Source organism: Tyto alba, unplaced genomic scaffold (assembly GCF_018691265.1).
Source record: "Tyto alba isolate M040663 unplaced genomic scaffold, T.alba_DEE_v4.0 Super-Scaffold_22, whole genome shotgun sequence".
In the NCBI taxonomy this organism is placed as follows: domain Eukaryota; kingdom Metazoa; phylum Chordata; class Aves; order Strigiformes; family Tytonidae; genus Tyto; species Tyto alba.
The window spans coordinates 17,760,092-17,778,760 of record NW_024881296.1 but is presented as its reverse complement, the minus strand read 5'-3'; the positions used below and the strand labels follow the sequence as shown (position 1 = coordinate 17,778,760).

The 18,669-nt window shown below is 43.7% G+C and overlaps 1 protein-coding gene across 1 annotated transcript in view; it reads left to right on the top strand.

The window, feature by feature from the left end:
- The first annotated feature begins 4,753 nt into the window (after positions 1-4,753).
- The window catches only part of IGF2R (insulin like growth factor 2 receptor), a 59,212-nt gene continuing 45,296 nt past the window's right edge, over positions 4,754-18,669 (top strand). Inside the window, exons 1-3 of the mRNA XM_042795825.1 lie at positions 4,754-4,943; positions 12,752-12,885; positions 18,470-18,594. Of these exons, the coding sequence (XP_042651759.1) occupies positions 4,849-4,943; positions 12,752-12,885; positions 18,470-18,594 (354 nt within the window). The 5' untranslated portion in view covers positions 4,754-4,848. The remainder of the gene's footprint in view (positions 4,944-12,751; positions 12,886-18,469; positions 18,595-18,669) is intronic.

Sequence of the window (18,669 nt, the reverse complement as noted above, 5' to 3'; positions counted from 1 at the left end):
AATAAAAGCTCCTGGGAGAAGAACAGACCAAAGTATGAAGAGTGACACTGAAGTAAAAGCACCCAGGACTGTGTAACAAGATTTAAAACACTAAAGAGTCTTTTCCTATAAATTTACGGCCTTGGTAAGGTGCTTTGAGGTTAAATAGTTTGTGATAAATCTCTTGTAGGTACTTCAAATGAAACGGGACTAGCAGAGAAATCAAATCATATTCCTCTGACATAAAAAAACATGTGCTAGTGAAATTTCATTGACTAGCATTGGTTTACTCTGGTGGTTTATATTTTACAGTTGTTGCTCTAGTTGGTGCAAGTCCACTAAGTAACCTAGGCCCTAGATGGTGAATCAGATCCTTCAGCATTATAAAATACTGAGTTATGACCCAAGCATAAATAGCCAACAGTCATATTCTTCAAAAGCTAGACCAAAGATGTGAAGAGAGATGCAGGAATACAGAAAAGCTGCTATAGACTGGCTCAGGCAATGGCTCAAGAACAGCTTTAACTAGGGACATCTTCAAATCTCCTAAGCCACAGTACAAAACAGTGCCCTTTTCAGTACATACACCAAGTACAGCACATAAGGAGTTTCCCAACAAGACAAAGATTTCAAATAAAGTCAACACTTTTAGACAAAGTTGATAACCTTTCACAGTTTCACTGAACAATATCAGATAGATTAGGAAATGTCATTAATTATCTCTCTAACTGCATTGGGAAGCCTAAACCTAAGTCTGCAAACCAAGGTCAACAGGCACTGTTTTATTCAATGGTCATATTTAAAACTGTTATAGAACGGGATAACTCATCACAACAAATCAGGAGGTAACCCTTATCAAGAGCTTGCCCTTGAAAGATGCTAGAGAGAAAGAAACAGGGAAGAGTAGAAGCAGGACAGAAAAGGAAGGAGAAGGAGTGGAAAGAATTAGAGAAATGGTGAAAGACTGAACGAGCAGCAAAAAGAACAAGGAGCATTCAGAAATGGGTGGCAATGGGTGCAAGATTAGGAAGAACAAAGTTTAGGTGTGGTGAGCAAGAAAAAGGGAAAGATGAGAGAACAGCTCAGTGAGCAGTGCCTCTGTGCTTTCTGAAGAACAGCACGGGTGTGAGAGCCTTATGAAGTTTTCACAAAGTATAAAAATAATTATTACAGTGTAGCTTACAGACAGCTAGCAATAAACTCACTGGAGAAAGAATTTTCCCCAATCAAATCTAAAAACCAGCTCTGGATTCTGAAAGAGTTTTTGTTCCTATTTACTGAAAAGACAGGGATCAGAGATGAATGTTGAAGGGAACTGAGACAATAAGAGTAGAAACAAGCTGCCCCTCAGCCAGCCTGTACTGCACAGCTGATACTGGCCACATGAAGCAAGAATCAGAAGAACATGAAATGTGTGACATTGTGACACTGGACACCTGGCAAGCTGCAAGGAAGATTCCTAGAGGACCTATGTATTCATCACCTACTCATGATATCCTGCCTACTGAAAACCATCCATAACTTGCAAGTTTCAGCACGAGTTTCAGGTATACCAGGATTTACTGCAACATAACTAGCAGTCATTGTGTTGAGCCTCTCCTGAGGAAAAGGAAAAGGTAAGATTACATTTCAGAGTATTTCAACAGTCCCATGGTATCTCATTAGCTGAGATGCCAATACCATTAAACATGGGTGGTAAATATTTAAATTATTATTTATAAACAGTAATCAGAAGGAAACATTCCTATTTGCAAAACATAGTTTAGGATATGAAAATGACTGACACATAGGTCCTGCCAATTTTTATGCATGTACTTAGATTTAAACATGGGAGAAATTTAATGGATCTTGAAAGAACCACCGGATCTCTCTAGATTATAAAAGTTAAGGAAAATATATAGGAAATGGAAACAGTCACAGGATTAGAATATGCATCCTTTGCACAAGATTGGAATCTGCAAACTTTTACTTTACAATTTTATTTTAAAAGTATTTGTATTTACAATGTATATAGTACCCAAAGTTATCTTTGCTGTGTTCCAACTTTCATGCATTGTTATGTTGATGTGTATGTAGTAGTACTGCAGATGAAAGTAGAATTTCTGTTTGTTTTTTTTGTTTTTTTTTTTTTTTTTCCGTTTCTAACTGGGATTTTTTTTGTGATGTTTGTTTCCTTCTTGTCAGGTAGCTGTTCACAAACTTTTCTCTGTATGTAAAGAAACTGTTCTGAAGTCTCTGAGCCTTGTGCAAACATAGGGGCCTACGCATACAAAGCAGTATGCAGAATGAAGAATGTAACTTGTATAAACTTCTTTATTCTTTTGTCAGTAAACAGCTTTGAACTAGCTTTCATCAGAGAACTGAAATTAACTGTTTATACACTGACAGGCGCTGACACTGCAGATCTTTATATGCATTCTTAATGTCAGCAAGGTGAGCAGTCACGCTGTCTTCGGTAGAGTCATTCACATGCTTAAAAGTACACAAAGATAATTTCAGGAATAAAGCTCTACTTGCAGAAACTGAGGTAGCTAGTAAAATCAGAAGCTACAGCATGTCTGCCTGCACTGCTTTCAGCAGTGAATTTCCTGGTCAATACATTTTTAATTCAACTTGGTAAAAAGAGACAGAATTTACCACTAAGTCTTAAGTATTTGCACTGCTCTGTCTAGAGTGAGTGTTGCTGGTACTGCCAGCAAAGCAACAAAGTTTAAAAAATGTAACCACAGAAATAATAAACTTGTATTCCTTTAGCCTATTGATTTTGCCTTCTTTTGAGCCTTTGAGTTCATGCCATGAAGCTTATCTTTTTTTAAACTGTACAGGTTACAGCTGTAAAAGCAGATAACTGGGATTCATTGGTAATCAAATTTGGAGCTTTAAGGAATCCACTGAAGGCTAGAACAAAAGAGCAAGAGTTGACAATAATCCATCCCACAGTAATAGAAAACTGTCACGGACAACAGCATTTCCCCAGTCCTTTTCATTGATTTTTTTTTTCTTAAATTCTGAGCAAAGATTGATTATTGTTTCATGTCACAACTCTCTTTCCAGCATAAAGACTGAGGGTCATCCTCTCTTCATCAGCTGAGGACATTGCTATTAGGTTAGGCTAATATAACTCTAAAAGCTAAAATTGCCACCACAGCTGAACAGATCAACAAACACCACCCTTCTTCTGCTTTACCTTCCTCTTGCTCCTCTGCTCTTGTACCAGAATTCGTCATGTCACTAAGCTGCTACAACTCTGGAGTCAGCAGAAAACTATTCCTTTTTTTTTTTTTTTGGCAGGTGATTTTTTTCCTGTTGGACTAACAAGTTGTAATTGAGTTGAGCGGCTTTCCACAAGTACCAGCACATAGTGTGCAAGCAGGAAGGTGGAGGGGACTGGGGGGGGCTGAGGCCACGCGTGGCAGTGAGGAACCATTGGCTTGGCTTCTGCTGCAACTTCTGGCTTCTCTGGTTGGGTGAAATCTCACCGTAGCTAAAGCTGATCTTACTTGGGGCCTCCTCCCCCCGCAGCGCCAGCTATGCCTTCCTCTCCCCCTTCTTGAGCTGGTGTCAGTGTTTGTGCAGAGTCACAGGGAGCCAAGTAAGTCAGGGAACTGATACGGCTGAAAACTTCCCAGGAACAATCAAAATAGTAGGTCAGTTTTCCTCAGCCAGATCAGCATCTATAACCAGCAGACTGCCCTGTTGCATAAGACCTAATGCTACTTAAAAGAAGGGAAGTGGAATATGTAACCCAGAGAAAGGAGGAATAACGGAACAGATCACAACAGCCTGGAATCAGGTTAAACTGCCATAGAGACCGATCTTCAGTGCCGTCTTACTCCTTCAAATGCCAGGGGATGGGGCAAGAAAAACAGAAACTATCTCAGTTGTAGGCCTTTTGATTTTCTTTGTGTAAATGACTTTTGGAAAGCATTCCTAATTAGTGAACGGAATTTCTTCACACAAATAAGACAGCTGTCTGTTTAATGAACATCATTTTTCTTTCACTCTCCTCACCCTTATGCCTCTTCCCACTCCCAAAGGTGCTTCTCAAAGGTGCAGTTTCACCACGATTAAATGCCAAGTCCCTCTTTTCAATCTTACGCACCCCTGCTAAACTTGGCTAAACCCTGGACAAAACCTATTGCATAAGCTCCGGCTAGCTCTCCTCAGTAGCCCAGGTGGCAGAGCTGGCATGCCCGTGACTCTTCCCCTTCCCTCTGGCGAGGCCGCTGCCTTGCGCAAGCCTCCCCTCCCGCCCGCCGTTTGAAACGGGGGATAATTTCCACCCCACGCCAGCTTCCGCGCTGTTGGCAGCAATCCTGGCGGGACAACCAGCCACGCTGCTGTCATCGCCTCTGTCTTCATGCCTAACGGGTTCAGCCTTCTGCTCTCTCCCAAGGCCTCGCAGCACCTTTCGAACAACTTAAAACCCCGTTTAACTTTTTTTTTTTTTTTTTTTTTTTTTTTTCCAAACCGCATCTGACCCCCCTAAACACCCCGCGCCACTCGCAGCGCACTCGGCAGGGTGAGCCTCCGCACCCCTACCCCCACCCCAAGGCACGGCACAAGGCCTCGCGCCTCCCTCCCTCCTGGGCAGCCCCCGGTGCGGCGGCTGAGGCTGGCGGCAGCTCCGCCCCGCGGAGGGAACCGCGGAAAGAACCGCGTGGAAAAAAGAGGGCGTGGGGGGGGGGGGTGGTGGTGGTGTGGGGGGGCAGGGTCGTATCATGTGAACGCCGTGCCCGCACAGTGACGGCGGTCACGTGACGGGGGGGGGAGTGGGCGGGGGCGGTCACATGACGTGCGGCTGGTTCGCCGGCGCCGCCTGACGTCCCGGGGCAGCCGCGTCCGCCCGGCCCGGCCCGGCCCGCGCCCATGGCTCCCCCCGGCCCCCGCGCCGCCACGCTCCTCCTCGCCCTCCTGTCCGGGGCCGCCGCGGCCCTCAGCGACTCCTACCGGCACCTGTGCAGGTGAGGAGGAGCGGGCCTTCCCGCGGGGCAGGGCTGCAGCCGGTGGAGCGCGGGGCGAGGCGAGGCGGGCGGCTCTCTCGGTGCCCGTGCTCGCGGGCCCCGGCCCCGGGGCGGCCCCAGCGGGTCACTCGTGCCGGCGGGCGTCGGGCCGGGGGGCGGCGGCGGCGGCGGCTGGGCGCGCGGGGGCTCCCAGGCAGAACACCGAGCGTGGTCAGTGGCGGACGAACCGCGGTGCTGGCGGGGGGGGCGGTTCGTGGGGCTGCGTGGGTCTCTGCAGAGCGTGGACTGAGGGGCCTCAGCGGGCCGGTGGCGCGGGGAAGGCCCCTGCGGGGACCTCATCCCGTGACTGCCGGCAGGGGCAGGAGGCCTGCAGGTGAAGGAGATGGGGAGACTTGCTATGTTCGAGTCGCCTGTGGTCGGGGCCGCTCGTTTATGTCTGGTTTAATGTGAAAAAACTCAAAGTGGCTTGGAAGGGGCATTGCTTGGTAGTCTTCTTTTTGCTAAGAATATTGCCAAGTGCCATTAAGTTACTTACAGGTGAGTTAAGAAAGCTTTGAGGAATGAGACCTGCTATGTGGAAATCGCCCTATTCTTCATGTTTTGGCACGTTCCTACTCTGAATTCAGCCATGAGTTCAGTCCAGCAACAATGTCTTGCTAGTCTTCATTTCTTCACTACGTAGCCAAAACCTGCAGTGGCACTTTGAGGAGTATGTTATCTCAGTCAAGGGCACTGGGCAGGCACGAGTGAAAGGCAGGGAAGGTAGCGCTGAGGGCAGAGGTTGGGTCACTGGAGGAAATGGGCTCCCCTCCTGGCGGCATCTGGGGCATGATACTGTTAAATGATGAAAAATGGAAAAAGTAGGTTTGCTTGCAAGGCTAACCCATGAGGATGGCAAAAAATGGTTTTGTCAGGTGACCACCCTAATTGTAGAATTGAGACAGACATGAGAAACTGTTATGTGGCTTCTGGTGGGCAGTTCCTATTTTTGAGAATAGCGTTAAGTCCAGTCAATGTCTGTCTTGGTTTTGTTGCATGTCTGTGACTAGAGGAATATTTGGGAGTGCCCCTGAGAGACATACAGTCTCATTTTGGATGCAAATTGCTTAAGCTAGTTTCCTCTTGTTACTGGCAAGTGAAGAATAAATCGTGAATAGATAATATAATTGGCAGTTTTCCTTTTAAGATGGACTGCTTGCAAAAGCATGCATTTGTTGCTGTGACGTGGTGGGAAAAATGGCTTTGAAGGACTTATGCCTAGTAACCTATAATGGGTGGAGGAAAAAACAAGAACTTGCAGTCTGACAAGTGGGAAGACACCATGGAGATCAGTGGAGAAGTGTTATCTTGGGCGCAGTTGTAGAAAAGCTACCACATGAGGGAAGATGCCATTAAGCAACACAAACACTTGCACTGCTGGCTGTCTCAGCCAAGATAGACCATGGGTGTGCAGGACAAGTCCCTGACCAACCTGTTTTTGCATGCCTTAAGACAAGATTTTGATTTGTTTTACAACTGTTAAGAAAACAGTGTCCTGATTTTTGTGTGGCCTAATAGCTGGTGAAGCGGCAGCAGCATCTGTGTCTGGTGTGTGAATGTCAAAAGGTAGGCAAGGAAGGAAAATGTTGAGGATTAGAAGAGGCACTGACTCTCCTTTAAGTAAGAGTAGAGTGATACCCAGGTTAGGACAGCTGTCTTGCAGGGAGGGTGAAAGGTGTCAGAACTGTTTTCTGCAAGAGCATGAGGCTACTTAAACTTGAGCTAGTGGTTTTTCTTTGCTTCTTTTGTGTAGCCTTACTGCTGGTACGCTTGGACCTGGGTCTGGGTAAAGAAAAGCTTTCCTTCTCTGAAACGTTGTCAGATGTCATGGCTTGTAGTGACTGGTTTCATCATGATTTCGCTTTCATTCTTGTGTGCTCCAACAGCTGACTGTACTGTTGTGTGACTTGTAATTGGAATTCTCATTTTTATCTTCTGTGTAGAGGTATCTCCAGGTCTCCAGGTTTGCTGCAATATGAGCACCTGAGAAAGAATACAGGGAACTGGCTGGATATAGGAAGTTACCAGCCAGTTTTCTTTCCCTGTTTTTCCTTCTTCCCCTTATATCTTTCATGTGACAACACAGGAGAAACAAATTCTGGAGTTAGAGTTATTCTTGTGAACTGTTCTTTAAATCCATCTGCTTTAAAAACAAAAGAAAGCCTTGACAGTTTGAGTTCACCTTCTGTGTAACATTAGGGAAGTTACTGTAAAACTTTCCTTCCCCTCTAAAAAAACTGCAGGAAATGTTTCAAGTGTGATGGCAGAGCAGCAAATACAAACTGCCTCCTCTGCTGCTATTTTGCTTGATAATCTACCCTGGATGAGAGATGATTTGATGACAGGTGACATTTTTGTCTGCTATGCAAGGATAGGAGTTGGTGCGTAACTTCTGTAACTTTTAGACTCCTGAGTGAAAGGAAAACTCCTTAAACTGCTGTACCTCAACAGGATTGCTAATATGCAGAATTTCCAATTTTGGGGTTGTAAGTCAAGCAAGCCTACTTTACATTTAATGTTGTCATTTTCAATAACAGAACTCCTACAGTTGACTATATGTACAGGTTTTTTTCATTCAAACACTGTCTTTTCAGCCTTTGTTGTGAAACCAGAACTGTGCTCTTGTGTGCTGCTGGAAACCCTGGGTTTTAGTGTTCAGTTTAGCCTTGGTGAAGAAGCATGTGCTGAGTACAGAGAGGTGACCTTTAGGTGAACTTGCTCAGCTCTATTAAGTGCTTTGACATATTTAACTGGGAGATGTCATAAATAAGCCATTACTGGACTTATTTGCATATGTGCGTGGTTGCTTCACATGCCTGGGAAGCTGCCATTATAATGGCTTAAACGTGATTTCTCAGCCCATGAACTGCCTATAGCTCTTGTGTACTTGAACTTCAAATTGCTATCCCTTTTCTTACACTGTAAGATGATGCAGTAGATGTGGTTTACAGTAGTAGCATGAAAGACCAAATTTCTTTTGGATGGAGAAAGCTGAACAGCTTGTGGTGTAACTGTAAGGCTATTACACATGGTGCATATGCAAGAAAACTTGCCTGAAGACATGCACTGTGTGTGATGGCTAGAAAAAGTGACAGGTAAGCTAGCGCAGAGCTGAGCATGAGTAGGGCGTTAAAAAGCTCTTAAAGCACAGCAATGGCTTTGTACCTTGTGCTATTCAAGCTCTCATTTTCTCTAAGGAGAGGTTGCTTTGATATAGAAGTTTTTTTTTTTTTACCATAGATATTTGTGCTAAAATGTTAGCCACATCTAATAGGTGATTTTTGTGGCAACTAGTGGATCTGAGCTGCCAGCTTCAAATTTGAAATGGTCATCCTGGAAATTGTTCCCAAGCTTGTCTACCTGGGATCATGCTGGTTGTACCTGCTCAAAAAGACCCGCAAGTGTTCGTTTCATCTCTGAAGTGTTCTGATCGCTGAGGAGCTGCTGGGCACAAAATTGTGTGGATGCATAATCACATTGGGATCTGCTTTCCAACTCTGCTTGTAGGTTGCCTTGTCTCTCTGCTGGCTTCAGCAAAATAAGCCACTTCAGTGCTTTCCCCCTGGGAGCAAAGGCATGTTTCTTTGCAATTACACTTTACAGCTGTTTGGAGCAGGGTGTACTCTTCTTTCTAGCAACCATCCCTTGGGTAAGAGTTTGAGACCCAAAAACTTGAGCATGGTTATGATAATGGTGGCAATAATCTTTCTGGTGCTCTGTTGCGTTTGAAATGGTTCACTAGTGCTCAGACCTCAAAGTGTCTCTGGTGTGGGGGACGCACGTGCTGTGGCAGCCGTTAGCCATCTGCACCTCGTCTGGCTTCAGTGCCTGAGGTACGTATTCACAAGGTAAACTAGACTTGCTAACGCTCATATTCCTTTCCTCTTTCTCATTTTATTTTTTGTCCATGAGTTGCTGCTTTGCTTTGTCAAAAAAATGCAGAACTCTTTTGATCTTACAACTTGCTGAAAAGGAGTTTAATTTTATTTTTCATGTTGTCACTTCGGTTTCTTAAAGCTACGTAGCTGGAAAAGCTGACCTACAGGGAAGGTAATTCCCAGTAACTCCTTTGGACCTTGCTTGCACAACTAGTTTCGACAGTGGCTTGGGTTGGCCCGCCCTCCCTGCCTCCCTCCCGCTGCTGGTGCGAGGCCAGAAATCCCTGGGAGCTGGCTGGGCTCAATCCCATCTCCACACACATGCGCACGCACCTGTTGTTTTTGCTGAGTTAATTTTGCAAGAGGGCAGTCCCTGGGTCCGGCTTGTGTCCAGGACTGAGGCCAGCAACTGCACAGGGGGAGGAGGAGAGCCTGCCCTGGGCAGGATTGATGGGGATTCAGACCTCTAACTCTGCTAGTCCACGGTTGGGTTTATCTGGGAGCAGGGGTCATGTTCTGATTTCAGCAAAAATAACTGTCTGACAGTTTTATTCAAGGCAGATGCCATGTTTGAGCCCAGATCTTGAACTGCACCAGAAATGGCTGCTTCAACAGTGTCATCCAGGAGGTAGCAGCTCTACTGAGCCCCCTGGATAGCGGGTGCATAGCATCCCAGCCCATGACCAAGGCTATTGCTTTTTAAAGCTGATGGTGTAACAGCTCCTTAAACTAGCTCAACTGCATTGAATCGGGGATAGCTTAAGCCCTTCAAAGAAGGTAACCCTGGTGACGGGGTAATTACATGATGCATCAGTGCTGGTGGAGGTGAGTGCTGAGCAGTTGGAGGAGGATGCTGGTCTGTGTGCCTCAGCCATGGTCAGGATGGGTGATATGATTGCCAACAGATTGTTTCCATTATGGGATGCAGTGGAGACATCAGCTTGTATTTTATTGGAAAGTAGAGCACATGCAACTTGAAACTATTCCCAGGCACTGACTTAATGCCAGGAGTCTTACTTGTGAGAGAAATAATTCCTGCATTTACTGTGAAAGTGTGTTTTGCATGTCTCTGATGAGAACAGCTGCTTAGGCTACATCCAGCCTGCTGTTACTCCCAGTGAATAAATCCTGCCCTGCTCCTCCCACCCATTGGAGAAAAAAAAAAAAAAAAAAGTCCATTGAACTTTCTTAGAAATAATACTATTCTGAAACTACATTAGATTTTAATTTTCGTGTGCCACCGAAGTTGTGCTTTGGAACACGATTAAACATGTGATTTCTCATTTGCTTTCTGTGGACTGTTCTGAAGGACTGCGCAGCCTTCCCTGTCCAGGGGCCTGTGAAAGGGCAGAGGGAAGGCCTGGCTTTGGTGACTGCTTTGCTTCTGTTCTGTAAGCTACTCATCTTGTTTCTCTCTTGCTTCTGGAATGTGGGTGAACTGACTTGAAGATGTTGATTTCCTCTGTTTCATAACATGGAACTGGGAAAGCAAAACTCTTAATCAGAATGATAATTCTGATGTGTGGAGGATTTAGGTTCTCATTCAGTTCACGAACAGATGTTAATTTGCAAGTTCTCTAAAAAAAAAAAACCACACTGAAGAACACTCTATCTTGATCAAAATCTTCCTGCCTTAGTGTTATATTGTTACCTTTTCATTGTCTTCCAAAACTAGTCAAAAAATAGCACTGGAGCCCTTGGGATTTTTTCAGTGAAATGCTAAATTTCTGGGTCTTCATTGTGAAGAAATCATATTTTGATTGAAATGCATTTTCTCCTAGAGATAAAACCAGCTTTAGTCTTAATCTCTTGCTGTTTTCAGAGCCCTTGAAGGTAAAGTCAAGTTCTAAATTTTTGTGTGATTGTGTGTTGTCAAGCTTTCTTCCATTCCTGAACTTTGGTTATTCTGTACTGCAGCTTAATTATCATCATCCTGCATTGGGATTGTATTTAACCACTTCAGAAATGCAAGAAACTATCTCAGAGCACTAATCAGTATGATTGTAAAATGTCAGCTCTGCCTGTTTACGAGGAAAGAATAATGGCAAGTATTTGCCTAGGATTGAGAGACAGTTTTTGAACCTGATTAAAAAGAAATTTTATTGGTATTTTAGGTATGACTCAGTACCTAGTAAGTTATTTTTTGAGTCTTACATTATTATATTTGAGCCTTTATATCCCAATCTAATTAGGATATAAAGATTTTTTTTTTCATTTTGCAGAGAGAACTATTGTAGTTGTCTCTAACTTGTTCCAGCCATTAACAGACTGCAATTAATAAGGCTGTTGTAGTACAGGGAAGCCAAGAACCCTGCAGTCAGTAATTAAATGGAAAAGTATGTGGTATCTTACTGTTGGCTCTTCGGCTAGAGATGGGATGCACTGGATTTGAGATGAGTTCTCAGAAGATTAAAATATAAAGTAACTAAACTGCTGTTGCCCCTTTCTCACCCAAGGATTTGGCTTCAGAAGTGGAAAAAGAATGGGTTCTCCTCGTGTGGGGACCTGAGGTATGATAATGTCAAGTGGTGCAACATCTGTGAGCTAGAGATTAAGGCCAACAGACCTTATGGGTGAAGCTTCTGGTCAATGCCTAATTTCTTGATAGCTGAGAGAGTGTAGAGTTGAGCTCCCTTGCTGGGTTTGGTACTAATCTGTCAATCAAGACAAATGCTTCTATGGGTCAGATAGATATATTAAAGCCTGTGTGAGTTGTAAATAACAGAAATATCTAGTAAGTCCTCAGTTTTCTGATGTGATGACTGTATGAAATTGTACTGAAGTTTCCACTTGGGATAGGAGCGAAGCTGGGGAATCTCTTATGTTGCAAAAATCAATACTGTCCAGAAGATGCAGGCTACTGCCAGCACCAGAAGAGGTGTGGCTGAGCCAAGCTAATGGCAAATGTTTACTGAGCTGTGCCTTTATGACAGAGCTTGGCCAGAGCGCAGTGCTAAGCCAGGCTGTTGTGAAGAGCTCCTGATTCCAAACTAGCTGGCCTGGGCCTTCAAAGTGGGTGGTGCTGTGTCCTGCGGCTGGCCACACCTCGCTGCAGTCTTGGCACCTGCTATGAGGGAAATGAATCCTTGCTCTGCCTCTGAACTATGCTGCACTTAATTTTGTTCCTCTGTTACTCTGATTTATTCCCCACTGTCTTTAACCAGAGATTCATGCTCCTTTATCAGTTCTTAGATAGTTGACTTTCTGATGTGGCTGTAGCTAGCTAGTGTGATCTTTCACTGAGTCTCTCTTGGGTAGCTCTGCTTGCTTTCCAGCTTCTGACATCACCCTTCAGAAACAGTCCATTCAATATTGAGATAGATAGCTATCTAAAATACCTAAAGGTACAGTTAGGCCCTAATAGGTATTATTAGCATCTTTCAGTCTGAATGCTGTGAGAATCTCAACCCCAATTTTAACCCTGCAACTAGGTGGCTCTGCTGCAGCTAGGCAGGATGAGACTGGCTGCTCTATTCCACTTAGACTTAGCACTTCTGCCACTGTTACCTGGTACTGCCAAAGTGCAGCAGTGTGCAGCCTGTCAAAGATGTTTGAGGAGTTTATCAGGCTCTCGAGAAAAAAGGTTCTCCACCTGTGATACAACTAGTCAGAGTGGCCTGCACAGAGATTTGATGGGGAAGAATGGGTGGATGAGTGTTCAAGAGCGGGGAAAATGGACCTGATATACACACCTCAAGTGGTGAAATCTGTTTTGTTCATTGCCCTGACACAATAACAATTATTTCTGATATTTATGGATATAGAACTTGAATATAAAACTCGAGTTAGTGGTGTTTTTAGCTTAAGTTGTTTATTTCAGGGGTGGTGTCTAGAGAATGGCAGTGCAGACAATATGAATACCAACTGACAGGCTTTTTTTTTTCTTTTCAGTTACACATGGGAAGCAATTGATGCAGAAAAACATGTGCTTTATAAGATAAACTTCTGTTTTGGTGTTGAAGAGTGTGGAGGATCAAGTGCAGTCTGTGCACATGACATCAATAAGGGGTCCTATCTGTCTGTAGGTAAGTAAATAAGTGTCTTCTTATAAGTAGTTCTGTCACTGTTAATGGATGATTATAACTATTGACAACTTTGACGTGTTAGCAAAGTTTTGTTTCTTATCAGAACAGTGTAAAACTTTTCTGTTGTAGATTTACTGGTGAGAATGAGGGAAAACATGATCTGATTGCAGATAATCACCTCACAGGACAATGAAATTTATGGTCTAGTTAACTGTAATGTAGCTTGAAACTATGCAAGGCTATCTCAAGTAGAAATAAGTGCTTCTGCCTGTGGCAGGATATGCACTGTGCACAGCCTTGTTTGAGGCTTGGTACTGAACATGGGATAAAATGTAAGTTGCAGCTCTACACTATACCACAGCCTCGCCTTATGTAACATCTAGCTCTTTGTTCAGAGTCAGGTTACTCTCTGTAATGCAATCTTGGAGTATTGCTAAGCTTCTGGGATGTTGTCTTTAAGTTGTTACACACAGAAAGGAAGTCAATTACATGCAGTCCTTTGTTTCCAGTTACACTTGTCAAGTCTGGTGGCTGCTTCAGTAGTTCACAGGTGTCATTGGTGTTCTGAGGAGGGGTGGACTTCTGCATCCTGATCTAAATATGAAACTGGCATATTCCTATACTGCATGCTTGCACATGATTTCATCACTCAGAAACACCTTGTGCTCTGAACAGTATTTGTGTGCTTATTTTCATGGATGCTTGTTGCTTTCAAGGTTGCTTCTGTGCTTCAGCTAATGAAACAATAATACAGGAATATTGATGAAGAGGTTTTCTGATAGTTAACTGTTACTTCTTACAGAATAAATCAATAGCTTTCTGAAGAGTCGTATCTCTTCAGACTGACTCTTAGTACCTGTAGATCTGAAGTCTGAATTTAAAAAGCTTGTTAGTCTTGCCTTCCATTGGCAGATATCTCTTATGAGAAGCTATGAGTCTTCAGTAAAAGTATTTGAGCTTGAACTGCCGAAAGATGGTGAGGAGGAAGATTCTCGCCTATATGCAGACGCACAGCAGCTAGTCAGCCTTCATTCTCCCCACCCCTCTCCATTAACTGTAGAGATACTTTGGTTTCAGGCTGTGGTCAATCAGTGCTTTTCAAACAAACTGCTAGTGTTGTGACCCAGGCTTATAAAATTACTAGGTGCATGAACAACAGTACAGCTCAATTCATGGCTTCATTGTTTCTTTTATGAAGTGTAGTATATTCAAGCTCCAGAATTTTCTGTGATGACTGGATAGATTGCATTCGAGTTCAAACTGCAGTTGTATGTCATGGTGTTCTCTACTCTGAGGAGTGTGACATCTCAGACCACTTGATGCTGCTGTTGTACATTTTAGGAATGAAATACATTAAGAATTTTGTTTCCTGCTGATGTGGGTCTCAACTCATCTGTGTTAAGGCTTCTGTTTGTGGATTAGAAAAGGAAGCAGCAGCTGGGCATCTGTTTTAAGATAATTTTTTGAGTGAGACTGGAATGTGGCAGGTGGAGTGAGCTTGAGGAGAAAGCCTGTTCTCCCCAGGGAAGTGTGAGACCTAGAGGCTTGCGCAGGTTTTGTTCTAGGCTTCTTGTGGAAAGAGGAAGGGAAAACAGAGCTAGATGATGACTGTGAGCAGTATCAAATATTCTGCTGTATGCAAACCTTGAGTGTCTTATTTCCTGACTACTGCTGGGTGGAAGAGGATTTGGCAACGGTCATAACTTGGTTTTACAAAGTCTATTTGAACTGACTCTTAAGGGTTAAGCCAGAAATCCTGTTAAGGTAAGATATATTTTTGACCACCCAGCAATAAATTAAAAAATCAAGGCAGTGCAGTTAACATCGACATTGAATTTTGCTTTGGTTTATAGGTCAAATTGTCTAAATTTTGTTTTTGTTCATGGTTAGTCTGAGGCTTATTAGTGATGCCTGCCATGCTTCATCGTATTGCCTCTTGTTGTATTGGAGCTTCAGTGCCATCACACTGAGATGGGATCATGCTAATGGGTTATCAAGCTTCATGCCTGTTTAAAAAAAAAACGAAAACAAAAACCAAAAAAAAAACCCCAAACAAAACAAAAAAATATTCTTAATGAGAAAGGAAGAATCTCTGATCTGGGTCTAGGCAGGTGTAGACTCCCAGTGTAGATTCCAGTTACCTAAAACAGCTAAGCCTCATACTTGTCTTCAAACAATCCAGCTGATATGACATTACTTGTATGCTAAAGCTGAATGTAGCCGAAGGGCATTGATTTGGGGAAAGAAGGGCAATTTGGCAGCTGATAAACTTTGAGTTATAAGCTTTCTTCAAATATGGGCTTAATCAGATCTCTTCTTCATTCTTTCAGAAAAAAAATTTCACTGAAAACAATAGTTTTGTTTTTAAATATCAGCTATGCCAGGGGTGACAGCTGTAGGATTGGTTCTGTTTGTTGCTCCCAGCTTTGTTAGGTGGTGAGGCCGTATGCTCTGTGACAGGAGTCAGTCTGTATCCAAGGGAAGCCTTGTGGCTAACATTAACTGTGTGTCAGTGTGACGTACCAGGGTTGGCACTGAGACCCCAAAGGCCTCTCCTAGAAAAATCTCTTCAGCTTCATTGATTGACCTTAGAAGTTTTCAAGGTGTAGGCAAATGCTTAGTTCTTGAATGTCAGTGAGGATAAAAGTGATGTGGTACTTAGTTAACTGAGTGTGATACCTAGTGACTCGTGTGCCATTTAGCTGAACTACTACTAAAATTAAAAGCAGAAGTATTACTGTAATTATTTGTTAAACTGAGTGATGAAATGGGCACTTTGTCCAGCTGCAGAAGAAGGACTAGATATGAAATGATAGCCGCCACCTAAATTACCCCCTTCTGGACAACTGATTTGATGTCTTCCATGATTGTCTTTCTCCTTCCAAGCAGCTGAACAGATGGGGTCAATGAGCAAAAGGTGTTGTGGACAGTGCCTTTGATGCTGATTTAGCACAACTGTGTAATATGAAGTATCAACTAATTTTTGTGAGCTGTACTAGCTGATGTGTAGTGTGTTACTTTGTGGAAGGAACACCCCTCTTAAAGTCATGAAGAAATGCGAGTGAGTGATCACTGAAGGGGGAATATGACGGTACAGTAAAGGTGGTTGCAGAACTGGTGCTGTGGAAGGAAGCTCATGAGAAGCTGATGGCATGAGGGGGTGTTTCGTGAGACTGTTTGCTCTGTGAGCAGGGATGGGACGAGTCATGTGCCACTGAAGAGATTCTTGCTAAAACTTCTGCCAAGTTCCCAAACTAGTTCTAAGCATGCAAGGGGGAAGGGAGCATACACATTGGCCTGTAGTAAACAAGATGTACTGGCTTAACTTGATTTTTTTTTTTTTTTTTTTTGAATATCACTTTAACTGAATGTGATGTTGGGAGTCAGCTCACAAGTGCTTTTAGTGCAATTAGAGTTGAGAGAAAACTAATGCTTACAGAGCATTGAGGTAAGTCCACAGATGGTGCTGCCATAAGTTCGGTGCTGAGTTGGGGCTTATAACTGTATACATTTATAACTGGAGAGTTTTTAATCATGTGTGCATATTGTTACTATACAGAGCTCTTGCCTAGAAAGTTGCGTTGGCTTCCTTCTGCTAATCTAGGGAAGAAAAGAGGACACTTTGCCAGCATCTTCTGAGCAATGATGTGATAAGTAGCACTCTTACTCTCAAAGTAGTGTATAGCTCTTCAGTTTGAGAATTGCATGGCACCTTTGCCAGCATCAGTGCTGGAAGTCTTAAAACCTGAAGATAGCCTTTTGATAACAAGAGTGTCAGGAATGTAAAAGGCAGTAACCGCTGACAGTCTCCAGGTGCCTGGAAGGTGTCACTGAGCTGCAGTGGTGGTGACATGCTTCGCTGTTGCAGGTTCTCGTCCTGGCACATACCCTGCACACGTGTGTGCACATGCAGCTTTAGTCTGTGCTGCTGCTCTTCTGTGCTGACATGTCTCTGCTCTTGCCTTCCCTTGAGAAGGCAGAGGGTTACTGAATGGTCTGTAATACTTGTTGCCCTGGTTATACAGGGGATGCTATGAGTGGCTGCTTAGGTATGAGCATCTTAATGTGCCTTCCTATAACACAGTTAGTGTGAGCATATGCAGCATGAATAGGAGCCCTGAGCTACTGAGGGGATGCTGTGTGGATTAGCATCAAGTTTCCATCCTGATTACCACTGTTTCACCTTTACCTGTGAGTTTGGTGGCTATAGTTGCCTTCTCTCTGCTGCAGTTCAACAGAATGTTTATGAGGTTCTTGTACCTTCTTCCTGCCCAATTTGCTTACTTCTGCTCCTTTTGCTCTCAAGGCTATATTGCTTGGGAGTAATGTAGTTTTGCTTGCTTTGAGTGAGGAGATAACAGGCTGGGCAAAGTTCCAGCAAGTCTGTTTTTAAGATGAAACAATGTTTGGCCTAGGTACAAAACTGTACCAGTGGGCTCTTCATTAAGTAGATTTAAGATTAAGTAGAGCTGGCAATATGCCCACGCAGGCCAGAAAGCCAACTGTATCCTGGGCCATGCCAAGAGAAGTGTGACCAGCAGGTTGAGGGAGGTGATTGCTCCCTCTCTACTCTGCTCTTGTGGGACCCCTCTTGCAGTGCTGTGTCCAGCTCTGGGGCCTTCAGCATAGGAAAGACATGGACCTGTTGGACTGGGTCCGGAGGAAGCCACAAAACCAATCAGGGGCTGGAGGACCTCCCATATGAGGACAGGCTGAGAGAGGTGTGGTTCTTCAGCATGGAGAAGAAAAGGCTTCAGGGACACCTTACTGTGCCATTTCATTACTTGAAGGAGGCTTGTAAGAAAGATGGGGACAGACTTTTTAGTGGTGCCTGTAGTGGTAGGACAAGGATTAATGGTATTAAACTAAAGGAACGTAGATTCAGACTAGATGTAAGGAAGAAATTTGTTATGATGAAGGTGGTGAGGCACTGGAACGGGTTGCCCAGAGAGGTGGTGAATGCCCCCTCCCTGGCGACATTCAAGGTCGGGTTGGGTAGGGCTCTAAGCAACCTGATCTAGTGGAAGATGTTTCTACTCACTGCAGGGGGGTTGGACTAGGTGTCCATTAAAGGTCCTTTCCAAGCCAAACCATTCTATGCTTCTGTGATAGCATCAGCACAATATGAGAGAGAGTCTATTTGTATGAATCTCATAAAGGATGAGAAGCTGATAAATAGAAGCCTGTGGGAGGAAGGAGTGAATTGTAGTACTTGAAACTAGTTGGTAACAGTTTTCTGATGGAGTCCTTTAGTCCTTGTACCTAAGGCAATGACTAGTTTGTAGCAGCACCTGCTGGTGGGCTTGTTTAGATTCAAAATGTTTGCTAAAAATCTTTGAGAAAGTAGAAGTGTGATTAGAGATGTCAGACACCACCTTGACTTGGATCTAGTCTTCCAAATCACAAGAACCACAAGGAAGGTCTTCAGTTGTACTCTATTCAAAGACTGTCTTCAAGTGGACAGGTGCTGCTCAGTGCTTGAAATTAGAGCCTGTCTGTTGAGCTTCTGTGAAGGCGCAGTATTATGATAAAGCCTCTTTTTTTTTTTTTTTTTTTTTTTTTTTTTTTTTTTTTTAAACCCTAGGTGATGTAGGCTTGCAAAACATTTCTGAAACTCTTCTGGAACTCAACACTAAGCAGAAGTGCTTTCAGCAAGGCAGTCAGCACCGAATTCAAAGCAACTTTAACTTCCTGTGTGGGAAAACACTGGTAAGTCTAAATGTGTTCTTACCTTCAGTGGAGATGGCACATACTTCTAACTTGCTTCTTAAGGAGACTTGCTGT